An 18,418-nucleotide genomic window follows, 5' to 3' on the forward strand; every position below is an offset into this window, starting at 1 on the left:
TGACAAATTGCACCCAAAGTTTTAAGCAACTTAGAAAAAATCTATTTAAAATCATTAAAGCATTGTTGTTACACTGTAGGGCTTATGCATCTTTAGAATTGTTAAGGTGGTTTCAAGTGGTATAGGGCAGGTCTCTATATTTGTTTTTAAAGTAATCTTAAAATACCAGGCCTTGACAGAACTCCCTAGAAATCTAATGCATTTTGGGTAAAATGTCTCCCAATGGCAACAGGTGATAAATGAACAAACAAAAGTGAACATTTTAAAGAACTATTTTATTCAAGACTGCAGAATTTGTTGCTGCATATATGAAAGGCAGACAACACAAAGTAATTTAATATTATTGCAAGAGGCTTTAAAATCTGAATAAAGTGTTTAAAAAAAGTATACTGACACATTGTCTAATAGGAAGTTAAAATTTTAGAAATCTTTCTTTTATTTTCTGCATATATATTCATTGTTTCTTAGCGTCCAGTCATATGAATCTAGAACAGGTGGGTTATGCACCTCTACCAGCAGATGGAGACAGAGCAAACTGACTTCACAGTGTATATGTACCCCTGCAGTGATATCAGCCTGCCAATATTCTCCATCTGAGAATTGCTTAATTTTGAAAAATAAATTTGCCCCGTTCTCCTGCCTTGATACCAAATGGGTCCTCTCCCAGTTGAGAATTCCTGAGGTGATTTCCATGGTCCATCAGATGAGTGCTTTGGTCTGGTAGCTGGTTTTTCAGCCGTTGTAGACAGCTGGTTTAAGCAACTGAAAGGTAGTGGGTACAGGAAGCCGAACGTGGCAATGACGGCATATACCCTCTTACCCAGCAGTCAGACAGTCTCTGTACTCAGCCAGGAAAGGCTGAGCTCAGGTAAGTCTTAAGTTAAAAAAAATAAAATAAAATGTACAGAGAAGGAGGTTTTTAGGGTAGGGCTTCCTCCTTCCCCTGGTCTTGGTGCTTGGTGCACCATTCTGACGTTCGTCCTGCTTCATGGGAGGTTGAGTGATGTGGGCAGCCTGATGGGTTGAGCAGCCTCAGTAGGCTAGGCCCCGCTCTGAAGCTTTTTATCTGTGTGCCTGGTAGGCCTCAACGATGTTTTATGTGCTTTATTTAGGCTGCCCTCTACAGGATTGTCGGTTCAGTGTGTGCATCTAGCTGAGTGTCCAGGTTGTGCGTCCAGTTTTTGGAAGCTTAGTCAGGCCATCTAGTCTATGTGTCCAAGTTAAGCAGTGCCTTTAGTGGCCGCACGCACAAGTTGTGCGTTTCTGTGTGCTTAAGTTTTTGCGGTGATTATCCTAGGGATGCCTAGGTCTTGGACGCCTAAGTGTGGGACACCTAGGTTGGGCGCCTAGACGTTTTGGATGTCTTTAAAAAAACAAATACAAAAACCCCAAAACACAGCTAGGCACATGCCTCCAGTTGCCGCTCAACACACTGTTGACCATAATGGTACCTATACCTAAGAAACCTAAGTGCCTTTCTCTTTGCGTTGCCTGTCGTTTTTGGTCATCTCAGCCAGGAGTGCCTGCTAACTTGTGCCAGTGCTGTTTGGTGGCTCAGGGAGAAAGAGGAAGACAATCAATTAAGCCTTGCTCTTCCCAGCTGGATGTAGGTCTGGGTAAAGAAGAGTCAGGTGTGACGCATGAATTTGGAACTCACCTAACTAGTTCTTCAGCAAGGGAAGGTAGCTCAGTAAGTACACCTCAAGGACCTCCTGGTATAGATACTTCTACATTTTCCTGGCAAGATTTTTCCAGGGATTGCAATCCTTTCTTCAGGATCAGTTCTCAGCCCTGTCCAGTGCTCCCAGAGCAGAGTCGCAGGTAGGAATATTGCTTGGATGTACTGTTAGGTGTCAGAGTACTCCTAGAGTGGTAGCAGGACTGCCCAATAGAGATCCAGATGGCACGGATGATGACGCTGATCCTGACTGTCTTGAGGATAATGAAATTCTCCAGGGATAGAACCGTATAGAACTATGCTATGGTTCTTTCATAGAGATGAACTGCCAGCTCTGATTTTCCAGACCTTGAAAATGGGCTCCTGGGGTAGATTCCGTGTCTGAGCCAAAGAGAAATCCCATTTTGGTTACCTTAGTAAAGCCTTTTGATTTTTCCCTGTAATGGAGGCCATTCAAGAATTGATTGATCTCTAGAGGGACATCCCAGAGGCTGATTTCAAATGGGGTTGAATTTTGGAAGGCTTGTACACTCTGGATCCAGCAGTAAGAGAGCAATTACATTTTCCGAAGGTAGCTGCAGCAGAGTTGAGAAAAGATGGGATCCTAGTACACCAAATATTTGGATACTGGCTGATTTGAGTCAAATCGCTGGAAGGGAGTCTCCTGGTGACTCGTAAGATGATTGCCCTGTTGCAGGAGCCTGGCTGAGTAGTGGACCTGGCCAAGAGCAGTCTTCAACCTTCTCAGTCGTTGGAATAACTCAGGGTCCGGAGCAAGGTTTTCCCGTGGAAGCTCGAATTCAGAAGTTGCTAGCACAGCTCCATCTGTTTAACACTTGGCGCTCGACCCTGGAAAGTGGTACCATGGGTGAGGGGCATATATGTGTCCTGTTCGGTGCTCCCTGCTGTCTCCGTGGAACCCGCAGTCTCAGGACTATTCGATTTGGCTCCACCTGCCACTGGAGGTCTCCCAACTGCAGTGGTGGCTGCAGGCAGACCATCTAAGGAAGGGAGTTTCCCTAACACCACTGGACTGGCCAGTACTGACAATAGATGCAAGCATCCTTGGTTGGGGTGCTCACTGTCAGGAGCTGACAGCACAAGGGCACTGGAATGCAGAAGAGTCTCGCTCTCTCTCTTTCTCTGGAACATCAATCGGTTGGAAGCCAAGGCAGTTTGGTTGGCATGTTTGCAGTTCAGCGACAGGTTGAGGGTCAATCGGTCCGGATAATGTCTGACAATGCAACGACTGTGGTGTATATCAGTCAGCAGGGAGGTGTCAAGAGCCAACAAGTGTCACAGGAAATAGATCCCCCTGATGGAATGGGCAGAAAGTCATCTCCAGATGATCTCAGCCTTGCAAATAGTCTGCACTTACATTGTCTTGTCATGCTTTCTCAGCAGGGAGAGTTTGGATTCAGCTGATTCTGGATTGCTGGGGTCTCCTCTTCCTAGACCTTCTGGCAACTTTGCAGTGCAAAAGTTCTGCAGTTCTTCAGCCACAGGAGAGATCTGAAGCCATTGGGGATCGATTAATGCAGGATTGGCCAAAAGACAAGTTTGTGTGCCTTTCCTCCATGGTCCTTGTTGGGCAGATTGGTTTGAAGGATCAAGCACAACAATGGGATGGTGCTCTTGGTTGCTCCAGATTGGCCCAGGAGACCATGGTCTGCAGATTTGCGGAGAATCCTGGTGGACTCGCCTCTTCGTCTTCCGGCGCACAGGGAACTGCTGCAGCAGGGACCATCACGAAGATCCGACTCAGTTTTGTCTTATGGTATTCACCCTTGAAAGGGCTTGCTTGCTGAAATGTGGGTATTCTGCGGTAGTGATTTCCACCTTGCTAAGAGCTAGAAAGTTCAACAATTCCTTGGCCTATGTACGGGTGTGTGTTTTGAGGCCTGGTGTGAGGATGGAGGTACTCTTCCTTCTTCAGTCGATTCCTCTCATTTTGGAATTTCTGCAGGTTGGCTTGAATAAAGGCTTGGCTCTCAATTCCTTAAAGATACAAATAGCGACTCTCGCCTGTTTCAGGGGTCAGGTGAATAGTGATTCCCTGTCAGCTCATCCTGATGTGGCCTATTTCCTGAAAGGAGTGAAACATCTTTGTCCTCCTTTGCGGTTTCCGGTGCCCCTATGGAGTCTTAATTTGGTATTGGATTTCTTGGCAGTCCCCACGTTTAGACCACTGCGTACTCTGTCCTTGCGCTTTCTGTCCTCAAACTGTTTCTTGTGGCAGTTTGTTCTGCGTGTAGTGTTTCTGAACTGCAGGCTTTCTCTTGCCGGGATCAATTCCTCCGGGTGACTCCAGAGGCGGTACAGCTGCTTACTGTTCCTTCCTTTTTTCCCCCGAAGGTGGTCACTGAGTTTCACTTGAATCAGTCCATCTCCCTGCTGTCTCTGGACGGAGAGAGAGATGTAGAGGAGTATCATCTGTTGCGACCCTTTGATGTCAAGAGACATTGTCAGGTATCTGGAGGTTACTGAGCCTATGTGGAAGTCAGATTGCCTGTTTCATCTTCACGGTGGTACTAGACAGGGGGAGTCAGCCTCGCAGGCTACAATAGCTTACTGGATTAAGGAGGTAGTCATGGCTGCGTACATGGATGCTGGGAAGACGTCGTCTAGTCAGCTTAGGGCTCATTCTACTAGGGCTCAGGCAGTGTCATGGCGGAGCTGAAATTGATGTCTCCTGTCTACATTTGCCATGCTGTGACATGGTCGTCCTTACACACCTTTTCCAAGTATTATCATCTGGATGTGCAATCCCGGGAGGACTCAGCCTTTGTGTGTGCAGTTTTAACTGGTCCGCAGACAGCCTCCCGCCCTATTCGGGAGTAGCTTGGATACATCCCATTTGTTCTGGAGTCATCTGACTGGATGCTAAGAAATGAGAAATTACTATTTACCTGATAATTTCCTTTTCTTTAGGACAGTCAAATGAATGCAGCTTTCCACCCTTGGCTGCTGAATGATTATAGTGTGCTCCTCCTGTGTGACTACATATTACAAGGATTACTGGTAAGTGTTAGTCCAGTCCCTCGACTAATGTGATTACATTCTAGTATGAGCTTAGCGTTGCCTGTTGGCCGAGTATTGAAATGGTTATCTGTTTTTAATCAGGCTTTTTGCTAGTCTGTTCACAATTGCTTTTGATGTCACTGCAGGGATGTATATATACTGTGACGTCAGTTTGCTCTGTCGCCATCTGCTGGTAGAGGTGCATAACCCACTTGTTCTGGATTCATCTGACTGTCCTAAGGAAAAGGAAATTATCAGGTAGGTAGTAATTTCTCATTTGAATTTATCTTCCTTGAAAAAGCCTTTGTGTTTCTTGGAGAAACCCAGACATAATTTAAAATGTTAAAACCAATTAGTCAGTACATTGATATTGCTTTGCTGCCATATATTTTTTGGAGAGTTTGAGACCCAAGCACTAGGTTTTTTTTAAATCTAGATATTTATTTAAAATTTTAAAAAATTTAGATATTTGTAAACCGGTGTGAGATATCTTCATGAGCGTTGGTATAGAAAAGTTCATAAATAAATAAAAATAATAAATAGATGACCAACTGTGCATGGTCTAGTGTTCATTATGAAGGCAATTTTCAAATCCATTTAAGCAGACAAAATAGCATATCTATAAAAATTGCTATCTTCTGGCTGACTAGAAGTACATATAATCTTTCTTAACATGCATACTTTCAGCCAGACTATAGGTAAATGTTTCCAGAAATGTATTTAGGTCAGGGAGGAAAACAATACATGTGCATGACATTTGCACAAGTGCTTGCACTATTTTACACCTTTCGGCCACTTGCATCAAAGAGCAGGCTCAAAGTATGTGACTGCTTTTAATGTGTGTACTTTACATTAATTTTCAAAGAAAAATTGCCCATGGTTTTTCTCTTTAAAAACTGGTGGAAGGTAAGTTTGATAAACACACCCTCACACTCTACCACTACATGGGCTATTTGAAAATTGTTTCTAATTTTAATTAAAATAAACTTCTTAAAGCTTTTTTTTTTAATGAGAGCATTTATTTTTCTTAAATTTCCCAAGATTTATTAGAGTAAGAAATTGGTACTTGTTGATTTATTTGTTCCACAATTTTTCCCATGCCATCAACAACATGAAGGATAATGCTATTCTAATTAAAAATGCGGTGGAGTGCTTTATTACAGTTACAAAATGGTTTAAAAAAATGTAAATAATATTGGGAAGCATATTTGGATCTTGCTTAATAAAATGTACTGAAATTTTACTATTAAATGTATTATTGATTTGATTTTTAGATAGTATTATTAAGTCAGCATTGATAGAGAATACATGAAATATCATTTTGCTTCCTAGATAAAGCCAGTAAATATGATTCTCGAGATGTCGAAAAATTGCAACAAGATGATACCCTGGTAGAGAGTTACTTGGTTTGGCGGCATAATGTAGTGGATGACACGTTGAAGATGATTGATGAAAGTTTTCAATGGAGAAAGGAGTTTACAGTTAATGGTAAGATGCCATTTGGTATTCAACTATTATGTCTTCAGTCTATTTCACAATGAGATGGTCCATTGACTCAGCAAAATTGCTTTTCATTCCTTGTAGCTGCAAGTATTTTTTTTCCTTTCACTGCTTTTTTTTTTTTTCCGTAATTTCACCCCCAATTCCACCACAGTTTCACTCCAACTGTGGTGGAATTGACATTTTTTCATTTATAGCTCTCTTCTTATTTTTTGCACTTTTTAATATATAAAGATTTTCTCTCAAACTCTCCTTTTATGTAAGTTTGAATAATATCATAGACAACTATTTGTAATGTAATAGCAGTCCAAAAGGAAGCAACTATATATATTGTGTTCTCCATCAACAAGCAGACATGAATTAACCATAATGTCTTCAGATGGCTCTTACATGGACCCAGCTCTCACAACTCAGTAAAGTGAATAATGTGAAGAGAATCGCCACGGGAGAGGCCTGATCGAAAGCCCCGCCCCTCACAAGACATCACTGAGAACTGCTCGAACCGTTGAACAGTGCCATTCAAACAGGCGCAGCTCACAGGGTGGCCACCCATCGCCAAGCACCCTGAAAACCCTCTTGACCACCGGAGGAATGAAAAATGAAAAAAAGAGATCTGGTAAGGTGAAGAGAATCGCCGTGGGAGAGGCCCGATCGGAAGCCCCGCCCCTCACCAGACGTCACCGAAAACTGCTCGAACTGTTGAACAGCGCCATTCAAGCAGGCGCCATGTGCCAAAGGGGCTCTCCCCTTTGTGCACCCCTTCATGCATTTCGTAGTGCATGTTCTAGTTAAATATCTTCATAATTGGATGTCTCTTGTTTTTTGTTTAATATGCTTCCTGTTATTGCTCAAAGTATTGTAATTTGAACTTTGTAAACCGTTGTGATGGCTTTACCGAATGACAGTATATAAAACTCAAAAATAAATAAATAAAGACTTTACTGAGCGTGCACTGGAGTGTCTGCACATAACCGCCATCTCATGAGCTCCTCAGTCTTTCTTCGTTCAAGCTACTGCACAAATGTAACCAGTGTCAGGGCAGTAGGCATTGATCCTGCGGCTATGGATATTCAAGGCTTGAGGATCCTGCAGTGGAACCACAAGGATTCTGAATCACCAACATCTCTGAAGAAAATACTAAGCAATGTAAAGTTGACCCACCTCCAGAGGCTCCCTATTGGACCCAGCATTAGGTGTGTCCCAAATATAGGGTTGTATATAAGGAGCTCTATCTTGACACACCTTTGCTGGTCCAATAATCCACAGAGTTTGCTCTATGATATCCTGATGCCTGACTGTGTTCCTGTATTTCTTGATTCCAAGTCGTCTGACACTGTCCTGGGTCCTGCTCTAGTCTGATTTTTAGGTCTTTCCTGAGTCCTGCTTCCACCTAAGAAGTCCTGGCCGTTGCTTGCACACAAGGGTTCAACCCATGGGGATTGGCAGCTGTTTCTTCAGGCAGAAGACAGCAGCTCTGAACCATCCAATCTCTCTAAGGTACATCCTGGACTATACACTGTACTGAATTTTCATTCCTAGCAGAACAGGCTGTGACATCCAGTCTCTCTTAAAAGCTTTGGGCTTAGTATTCTTTGCTCGTTCCATCTTCTGTTTTCCTGCCATTGCCTTGGCAGCTTCTCTGACAGCTTCTCAAACCGAACTTTTAAATTCTAACAAAAAAAAAGAAACAATTTGAGTATGGATAAACTCAAGGCCAAGAATCCATCGGTCAGCAGCTTCAAGGCCTGCATCTGTGGCGCCAGATGTCCGTCATGGATGCACATTCCATCTGTCTTTCACTACCTAGGCCTGAACCATGACTCCTCCCAACTGCTAGAGCAGTGATTGGATGTCTCTGTAAAGCGCTGCAACACCATGTCTGGAAGATAATAGGCTCTAAGGAAGGTACTAGTGTGTGAGAGCCAAAATCCTCTGTGCATGGCTGAGCAATGGAGCAGCTCCTCATTCAGGAGTGAAGAATCAGACTCGACGCAGAAAATTGAAATGGGAATTTTCCCTCTCGTTCTCACAATCATGTTTAAGCTCCCGTATTGCCAGTTCCCGGATCTGTCTTGCGTCAGGGGTTGAGCATGACTCAGATGCCTGTAGGGCTGAGCAAGGCACTGAGGAGTGTGCCTAAATAGCACGAGGGACCCCCTTTGGGGCCATGCCCCTCAGAGCCAAAGAAAAGATTAGTGCAAGGCTCTGCCAGAGTAGGTCCATTCTCGATGTGGAGATGAGAAGAGAGCCTTATAAATGCAGATCCCATCAACCTTCATGGCTTGGAAGATTCATATGCCACCAAACCATTTATTTTATCCAGACCTGAGGCTGACCAGGGTGCAGCGTGTCATGGAGCTCGCATTCTAGAGTGCAGTCAACACACTTGGTGCTGCATGACAATGCATTCTGTTTGTATCAGAGCAGAGCACTTCTGCACATAGGCCCAAGAGTCTTGCTGCTGGCACTATGGCATGAAAAGAGGTGCTACTCATTCAGTGCATGTACCACCATTCCATTTGAGAGGGCTCAACACAACTACCGCTGGGCACCTCGGTCTCCAATATATGAGAAACTAACTCATCCATATTTGTTATGGATATGCTGAAAACCAGACTGGTTAGGTGTGTCTCCAGAGAAGCTTCAATTCTTGGCTATTCCCCGCTAGATTATTGAACCTTTTTATATGTAGGTCTTTCACAATCATCTCTTCAGGCTCTTCAGCTTATTCAAAAAGCGGTTGCCAGACTTGTTTCCAGATCTATTCAAGAGCACATTGTGCCAGTTCTTTACAAGATCCAGCGGCTTCCAATTGGAGAGTTGTTTAAAAATTGTACTCAGGCCTTTTTTTGCTCTTTCCTGCTTCAGTTCTGTTTTAAAATTGGGTTGCTTATGTCATACACTCCATTCGTCATTCTGAAATTTACTGGACGTTTTCTCCTGTAACTTAGATTAACTGAGTCATGGGACCGTATGTTCAGTGTTGCTGGTCCTGGTCACTAACGAGAGCCTCTGTTTCAGCATGACTGCGTGCTCCAGGGAGTACTGTTAAGTGTCAGTCCAGTCCCTAGACTAGTGTTTGTTACACTCTTTGTCTGAGCTCAATGTTTTCCTGTTAGCTGAGTGCTGTTGTTAACAAGTTTTGTTAGTTTGTCCACAGTTGGCTTTTGCAGAGAATACTGGTGGGCGGATGTCACTGCAGGGGTATATGTACAGTGATATCAGCTTTACTCAGTCTCCATCTGCTGGTAGATGTGCATAACCCACTGGTTTTGGATTCACCTCTCATTTAATTTTTTTTTCTTTAATCAGGTAAGTAGTAATTTCTCCTTACAGATCTCTGTACAGAAACTATATGCTAATGGATTATCTCACCCCATTCTCACACATGCAGAACACAGACATACCCTCACCAAATTCAGAAAAAATCGACCATAAACTATAAATAGAAACATGCAGACAAAAACTAAACTGGAAGCCCCAACAAGTCAGACTCTGTATGCAGTGCAACGATGGAACAACAGAAACATCACTTTTTCTTATAAAACATCAAAAAATAAAATAAAATATAAAACATCAATCATTATATAGTGAAACCATATTGATAAAAAGTCAAAACAGCTGAATACAATGAACTCTAAGTTAAAACTCGTATACAAATTAAAAAAAAAAAAATCCCAAACTCTAATAACATTTCAAGACAACAGACACATCGAATAACACCCAATAATTAAAACTAACAAGGATAAAAAAAATATCCCCCAAACTTCCTCTCTCTCTCTCTCTCACACAGACACACACTCATCTGTCTGCATTTCCCTTAGTGTTTCTGTCTGGGAAAGAGGTCAGGTTGCTGCCTGATCTACATGCCTGCAGCTCCAACCTCTGCCCCTGAGCTGATAGGGATGGGCAGGAAGTCTTCTGCACTGCAACCAGTGGCTTTCCGTAACATTTACTACCAGACAGTATATATTGCTCTTTCTCTTTTACTCCTGGGGGAATTCTGCGCTACTGCGGAATGCAGAATTCCGCGCCCCCCCCCCCCCCCCCGTGCAGAATTGCCAAATTCTGCCCAGAAAATAGCAGAGAAGACCCCGCTATGCCGCTTGTGGCGAAAAGGGAAAGCCCCCATGTGCCATAAACAGTCTGTGCTCCGCTCAAGGCGAAAATGGAAGGCCCCTGTGTGCCGCAAATGGCGCACCCGGACCTTCATCTTTGCCACGAACAGAGCGTGTCCCGCAGCACACTGGGGCCTTCCCTTTTTGCTGCGAGCAGCACGCCGGGCCTTCATCTTCGCCGCGAACGGAGCGCGTCCTGCGGCATGCCGGTGAGAGAAATGTGTGTGTGTGTGTGTGTGTGTGAGAGGGCAGGGTGACAGAGCATGGGGGAGGTAAGAGAGGGTGTGTGGCGGGATGCTTGAGTGTGGGTTTCAGAGACAGGGAGCCTATATGAGGAGATTGTGAAGGAGTGTGTATGTGTGTGAGAGATTTGGGAGCTCGTGTGTATGAAAAAGGGATTGTGTGTATGTGAGGGTGCTAGCCTGTGTGAAGGGATTGTATATGTGTGAGAGGAAGCCTGTGTGAAGGAGTGCGTGAGAGAAAGTCATAGGTAGCCTGTGTGAGGATGTATGTGTGAGAGAGAAAGGGAGCTTGTGTGGGTGCGTATGCAAGAGAGAGGGACCCTATATGAGGGGACGTGAGTGTGTGCGAGAGAGTGAGGGAGCTTGTATGAGGGTGTTTGCATGTGGAAGGGACACTCTTACAGTGAATTTCTAGGGAAATTCTGTTCAAAATATTTAAAATTCTGCAACTTTAATAACTTTTTTCTGTAATAATTTAAAATGTAATTACTTAGACAACAATTTACATGACAATGTTGACCAATATACAGTTTGCAGAATTTTCAGTTTTTGTGCGCAGAATTCCCCCAGGAGTACTCTTTGCAGCTCTACCCCAGTCTATTGGGGAGATACTAGCAGGCCCATATGTGGCCTGGAGCCCCCCTGGGTGTCAAATCTCAGCCCAGGCACAGCGTGAAGCAGAGTCTGGGATGCATATCAGCAGGCTTAGAGATGCTGACCCCGTGGCATTAGGGAGCACTGGATGCAGGCTAATCAACCTGGAGCACTGGGGTGGGAGTGGGGCAGAATAGATCAGCACCTTGCTGCAGTGAAGTCCAAAAGGCCTTGCTGCTAGATTTTCAGGGCTGGAAAGGTGCTGCTGGTGTGCCAAGGACTGGCCATCCTGGGCTCACCAGTGCCAAATTTCAAGGTCTCCGAGTCCCGGTGATGCAGGCGTGTACGCTGCTCCTGCTGCTTCTTCCCTTCCTTGCAGGCCTAGCAACATGACTTCCTCTTCTGGGTGCTCACAGTGTTGCGTCCGTCAGTCGCAGACGGCTGCGACCGCTCTGCCTCACCTACCCTTTTCCTCTTCCCTGGGAAGGATGACTGCCTCTGGTGCTGATTGCCGAAACCCTTCGGCATCTCCGACACAGCATGGGCGTCCCCGTCCGCCATGCTTCTTCCTGAGGCCTACTAGGCACGTGCGCGCACACCATCTACGCTTTTGAATACGTCATGGCAGGAACCTCGGGGGCGTCCCCACCGCATAACGTCAGTACCTCCAGGTATTTAAATCTCCGCTTCGCTATAGCCCAACGAGTTAGCAAGGCCTTTGGTTTTGCTATTCTGACTGCTTCTAAGCTGCTCGCTTGGATTCCTCTCTACCCTCTGGGGTCACTCGCTCCTACGGAAGCTCTGGTTACCCGCTCCTCAGGGGCCTCTCACTTCTAACTGCCCTTCGGGGTTCAACTACCTAACCTGGGACACCCGCTCCTCGGGGGTCCTATCTACTTTCTTCCAGGATCCCTCGGCGCTCTTAGGTACTGGCTCCTCGAGGGCCTATCCTGCTCAGGGTATCCTGCACCTCGGATCTCGGGTCCCTCTCTCCATTCTTCTACCAAGGAAGTTACCCGCACTGCCACTCTGACTATCGCTGCGCTCCAGCTCTCCTTAATCCACCCTTCAGGTTTGACTTATCCTGCGCTGCGGAACACTACCCAGCCTTGCGACATCCGGGTGAGTCCATCATCTATAGACTGTCTGAGCTTACTGTGATGTCGCTGGCCTACAGTACTATCTCTTCCTTGAAGCAAGATTCAACTTACATCAGCAGTACAATAAAGCTTTCTTCCCTCAGTGTCTGCTTACTAGAGTCTAGCCTATTGCTGTGGTTCCCCACGGGGCCCCTCCCCGTGGGAGGAGTCATCGCCAATTCGACCAAGAGACCACAATATGCCACAAACCCAACACACAGGTAGGAACCAGGAGGAGCAATTGCTGTGGTCTTGCCACTTCTGCACTCTAGGTGGCTGCCTGGTCCGCCTAGTGCTTCCACCAGCCTTGCTTGCTTATTTAAACTTAAGTGGTAGTGGTCAGACGTCCCGGAGACAGAACAGGTCTTCTATTGAAAAGGTAACCCATGGCTGCCACACAGCAAAACTAGAAACGGGTTCTATAGGTTTGAATGTAGACTTAATGTGCAAAACTGATTGACGGAAAGCTGGAAAAAGTGACAGATGTAGTTCCATGAAGAAAGGGACAGATAGGATTATAGGCTTAAACCTTTTTGAATTTATGACGTTTTGCCATAACTGTTGTAAATGTGAATAAGGTTTTAAATATCAGAATCCCAGCCATTTTCAGAAAATTTTGAATGCTTTTCCATCACCATTGTAAATCGTTTTTTTCAAGAAAAGTTTATAATGCTTTTGCAGAGTATTGATTTCCTTCTTTGCCCATTGCTTTACCCTCAAAACCCCCTGTTTAACCAGGTTAGGATTCAGCCTGTAGGACTAACATAGACATTTTGGTGAATTATACATATTTGTCTATCCTTTTTTTTTTCATTTCAGACCTCAGTGAATCTGTCTTTCCCAAGTGGTGTTTCGAAAGTGGTGCCATATTCCTGCATGGATACGACAAACAGGGCAATAAACTATGTAAGATACGTGAGGGATTTTCTTTGTCCCGTTTACACAGCCTGAGGTATTAATGTGCTGAATGAAAACACAACATCGCGTGCTGTAATAAAACACGGTGCCCTTTTGGAAAGGGAGAAGGAGAACATCTAAAATTTTGTTTTTACAGTTCTTCTGATTTAGAATTTTAAAAAAATGGGATGTTTCACATTTCTAAGTGACTGGTTAGTGTTATCCAAGGACTGTTTGTTTGTTTATTTTTAATGCAGCTGTGTGTGAGGTTTGATGATGTTTGCCTTGAATAGGTGGGACAAATAACTAGGGGCTGTGCATGGCAGCTCTTTTTCTTTTTTTCTTTCCGTTTTTAACATTTTTCATTTTAACATTTAAGTATTTATTTTTAGTGCGTAAGTTAGTGTGTATTAAAAGCAAGAAAAGAGGGTAAAAAAAATTTTTTTTTAATTATTTTTTATTCACAATATGAAACAATGTTTCAAACTAAAGCACATCCCTGCAAATAACATACTGCTCTCTGTATGGGTACAATCTTTTTTTTCAGGTCCCCCGGTTCCCTTCAAGTCTCTCAGTCCTGTTTCTAAAGCTTGTAAACTTTCTTCATGTACATTTTGTGCAAATATTCTCTTCAAAGTAGATAGAACCCTTTGAATAAAGATATAATAACCTATCTCCTGATGCATAAAGTATAGTACTTGATGTAAATCTTTATCAGACATGCTGAGTATGCATTTTCATTGACCAGTCTTGTCAGTGGATTTGTATCTCCTATCTTTAACCACGGTTTTGTTGTAGGGAGATGTTCCAATCTAGAGGTGACATCATCAACCTATATTTCAAGAGACAGTCTGGATTCGAGAATCTTTTCTCTATCACAGACTCCTTATGTGACACCTAGCAAATGTTTGTTTTTTTTTCTCCGTTCTTCAGTTTACACAACTGTAATTGGGTAATAATTACGATAACATATTTTCTCTCTTCTTCTGTCATTTAATCCAGTGGCCAGAAAAGTGCTGCAAAGTCCTCTATCCCAGTGGTTCCCAACCCTGTCCTGGGGACCCCCTAGCCAGTCTGGTTTTCATGATATCCACACTGAATATGCATGAGAGAAAATTTACATGTTATGAAGGCAATGCATGCATATTTTCTCATATGCACATTCATTGTTGATAACATGAAAACCTGACTAGCTGGGGGGGGGGTCCCCAGGACAGGGTTGGGAACCACTTTCTAAAGCAATTAAACTGTAATAAATGTTGGGATCATGATTGGTTATCGGGCCCTTCACAATTATAAACGATTTCATGGTTTGAAGATTATCCTTAAGTCTCTTTTGTCAAACTAATTTGAGCTTTGCCATTGATCATGCTTCAATTTGTTTTTGAGGGGAAGCTTAAAATAACTCTTCCGCGAATTGGGTTATATGTAAAAATGTAGTTGAGGTTCATGCACTTGGATTTTTCTTTAATCAGAATGAATATAATAGTTGTATATTGCTATTCCCTCCCTTCTAGTCTGGTTCAAAGTAAAACTTCATCTTAAAGATTCCAGAACTCAGCTGGAGAAAAAGAAGTGCACTGCATTTTTGTTGGAACGGTATGCCAAGAGGGAGCCAGGAAAACCCTTAACGGTTGTGTTTGACATGGCTGAAACTGGATTCAGTAATATAGTAAGCATTATTTTTAGGACTGGTTTTATTTTACTACTTTGTAGTCTGGGGTTAGAATCGTGTGATGATCGCAAAGCTATCTATAATTCCTGTTCCTAATATGACTGCGTTATCCTCAGCGATGGAGATTGCTATGGAAACTCCCGTTCTTGGAAACCGGGTTATAACTGAACACGATAAATGGTCTTTAGATTCTCTAACAGACACAAGAATATGAAGCCCAATTTAATTCTGTTATTGAATACAACATTATATTTGGCTGCATTTATTGAACAGAAAACCCAAAATTGGCTGATCTGTGTCTGTCTAGTGAATCAAATGTGTATATCCAGCTATGTTACATACAAAAATGTTTGAATCAACCTTATGGTAAAGACATTATGGAATGCAGTTTTCAGTTTCATAGTTATTAATGCTATGTGTATGTAGCATCCTGTTTCTATCTTTGAAGCCAAAGCTAAACTCTGAGGCTTTTGTGGATTTGCAGTGTTTTCACTAAATCTTTTTCTCAATTCCCAAATTTCTTATAAAATGGAGAAATTAAATTGTTCTTGAGATAAGGTAGATTTGCCGCTGTCATTTTCATGGGTTCAGTTTGTGTAAAGAATATTAGAAATTATATTTTTTTAACATGATTGTAGAAGAGCAATGCCTAAAGAATGCATTTTTATTTCAAAGAGAAAAAAAGTTGTAAAGTCATTGCACAGTAATACATTTTTACCATTTGTAGAAATGTGTTCATAGTTTTTAATTTGATTGTAATAAGAAAAGTAAGTTTTTATTATCAATGCATGTGATCAGCATATGGATGACTTGTGCTTCCTGGTACACTCGATTAAGATAAGTGAACTAAAATCTCTTCCAGAAAAGAGAATTTGCCTTATTCTTAAAATGATTTAAGAATGTATCCTTATAGAAGTAAGCCCCAGCAGAATAAAGCTATATAAGCAAATGGAAACAACGTTAGGTATATCTCGGTTGGTGCTGCTTCTCTACATAAACACATTTTTTTTCGCAGCTTTGACCCAAGCCAGGGTTGTGGGAAAACCCTAAGATGGTGGAGACAGTCTTCCAGCATAGGCATAATCTCAAGTGTGCTGGTGTGATATTGGGCATGGAAAACCTGGGGACATAGTCCCATTGCTAGGGTAGCACAGCAGGGGAGGCTGGGTATGGGTGCTGTCATGCTAGGAAGGACGTTGACAAGGACAAAACGGTTGATCATATTGGTACTGAAGAAAATATTTCATGTTAGATTAACAAAGATGCAGCCTTTTATATCCACACAAGATGATAAAACACATTTTGTCATGTCTGTTTTATTGGGGGTGGGAATTCAGTGGCATCCCGGATGCCCATGTTCTTGATTAAAGGGCTCTACTAGGAAGGCATCTTTTGAATGTTATGAATTCTGTTTGATTCCATGTCTGAAACAGAGCTGGAATGATTAAATAAAATCTGAGAGGGAGTGTAGGTGACTCCCAAGAGGAGTTTTCTTGGACGAGGTGATTTTTTTCTTCCTGCCTCGCTAGGCTTCCAGCTCCAATTTAAAGCAGCCTTTTTGGGCTACGACACCATAACTACCCAAGGATTTTTCTTCGGTCCCCCCCCCACCCAACTCAGCCCAGTGACTATCCTTAACTGGGAGCCTCACAGCAGTACTCTCTCCATAACCCTGCAATGATGGGCCCCTAAGTCCGGCCACTAGGGGTTAACATTGTCCAGTGAATGGTACTTCCGAACGGAAGACCTAATCTGAGAACTGAACCCAGATTCTCTGCATGACACACTCAGCACTGCTGTTGAGCTAGCGGACTGGCCCCCCAGACAAATTTGGGTTTTTCTTTTATTTTTAAATGTTAGTTTCACCAAAAAAAAAAAAAAGTTCCTCTTGTCCTTCCCTTTCTTTTAAAGAAAAACTAATGCCTTGGTTAAGTTTTTTTGCAGAATAGTCCTAATCCATGGAAACTTTTTTTTTTTCTATAATAAGCAGCACATTCCACTAACTTTCATGTCCTTTTTACGCGTTACCATAACTCTAATTTTTTTTTAAAAGCCTCTTAATGTTGAGTTTGTAAGACTAGTGGGAGTGTTTTGTGAATATGTAGGCCAACACTTAATAGAATTCCATTTCAGTGGCAGGATTAAAACATTCCCTGGGCTGCAATACATTACTCATGCCTTAAAGGAAGCGAGGTACCAGTTTATGGTAACTTGGGCACCTGTTTGTGGGATCAGTAACGACTAGTGAGCTCCAAACTATATCCTTCCAGATTCCTGTCTGATTATTCTGTGTTGTCACTAGGTATTTGTTTTTTTCCAAAGTGCAGAGATCTGTATTTAAATTGGAGAGAGGATGATTCATCAGCGATGTGCTTTGTGGAAACATTCTGCCTCTATTAAGAACAAAGATACTTTAAGCCAATAGTACTTGAACCATATTGTGGCTCTTCTATCACGGCAGGCTTAAATGATGTTAAGGCTGTTTAATGTTGCTCTTTAGACTTTTTGGTTCATTGTTGTCATGGTTCACTAAGGAACGTACTTTGTGTAGCACTGCTTTAAACTACTTTTCTCTGCGGACAAGCATAAGTTCTGCCACACCAAGTGGATGATGTTGTTTGATGGAGATGAGATGGAAGAGCTATCACACAATTCATAAAGACCGAGAAGGTCTTTTCAAGCATGCACAGACCTTCCTGCACAGCTGCCCTCTGCACAAGTCTGTCTTGTTTTCTTTCTTCTTTTGCAAACAAGTATGAAATTGCACTCTTGTATATTTATCCAGACACTCTACAGTTTTTCTTCTTTTTTTTCTATAATTATTATTTTGTATTTTTAGGAAGTCTCCTAAACAAAATTTCCTTTTTTTTTTTTTTTTTGCATTCATTAAAAATCCCCTTTTTTTCAAAACTGTTTGACATCGCTTCCGTATTTCTCAAAATGTCAGCTTCAAGAGATCGCCTAAATGCCCTATAATGGTGTCTTTCACCCACTTCCTCGATTGCGGTGAGAGATGTGTAGGGCCTTCTTAGTGAGCCGAATTGTGCTTGTATATCCCCCCCAGATTCAGCAAATGTACCGTCCATGACTTTTTAGAATTGCCTTACTCCCCTTCTACAAAAAGGAAAGTCTTCATATGCAAAGGCATCTTTGCCTAAAATAAAAAAGGCAGTCCTCTCATGCTCAGTGCCTTTTATTTATTTTATTTATTTATTGTTAAATATTTACTATACCATCTGTGCACAATTCTGGGCAGTTTACAAATGATGTACATCAATAAAACCTTCTATACTTTATAAAATAGAAACATAGAAATGATGGCAGAAGCAGACCAAACGGCCCATCCAGACTGCCCAGCAAGCTTCACACTTTTTTTTTCTCATACTTATCTGTTACTCTTGGCTCTTAGTAACCTTTTGGTTCTATTTCTCTTCCACCTCCACCATTAATGTAGAGAGCAGTGTTGGAACTGCATCTAAGTGAAATATCTAGCTTAATTAGTTAGGGGTAGTAACCGCCACAATAAGCAAGCTACACCAATGCTTATTTGTTTA

At 42.6% G+C, this 18,418-nt stretch overlaps 1 protein-coding gene across 3 annotated transcripts in view; it reads left to right on the forward strand.

Annotated features, from left to right (window-relative positions):
- MOSPD2 (motile sperm domain containing 2) overlaps positions 1–18,418 on the forward strand; it is a 140,428-nt gene that overhangs the window by 32,651 nt on the left and 89,359 nt on the right. For all 3 annotated transcript variants that reach the window (XM_029604876.1, XM_029604877.1, XM_029604878.1), the window contains exons 3-5: positions 6,032–6,187; positions 13,112–13,198; positions 14,707–14,861. In XM_029604876.1, coding sequence (XP_029460736.1) covers positions 6,032–6,187; positions 13,112–13,198; positions 14,707–14,861 — 398 coding nt within the window. The remainder of the gene's footprint in view (positions 1–6,031; positions 6,188–13,111; positions 13,199–14,706; positions 14,862–18,418) is intronic.

This window comes from Rhinatrema bivittatum, chromosome 5 (genome assembly GCF_901001135.1).
Source record: "Rhinatrema bivittatum chromosome 5, aRhiBiv1.1, whole genome shotgun sequence".
Classification (NCBI taxonomy): Eukaryota; Metazoa; Chordata; class Amphibia; order Gymnophiona; family Rhinatrematidae; genus Rhinatrema; species Rhinatrema bivittatum.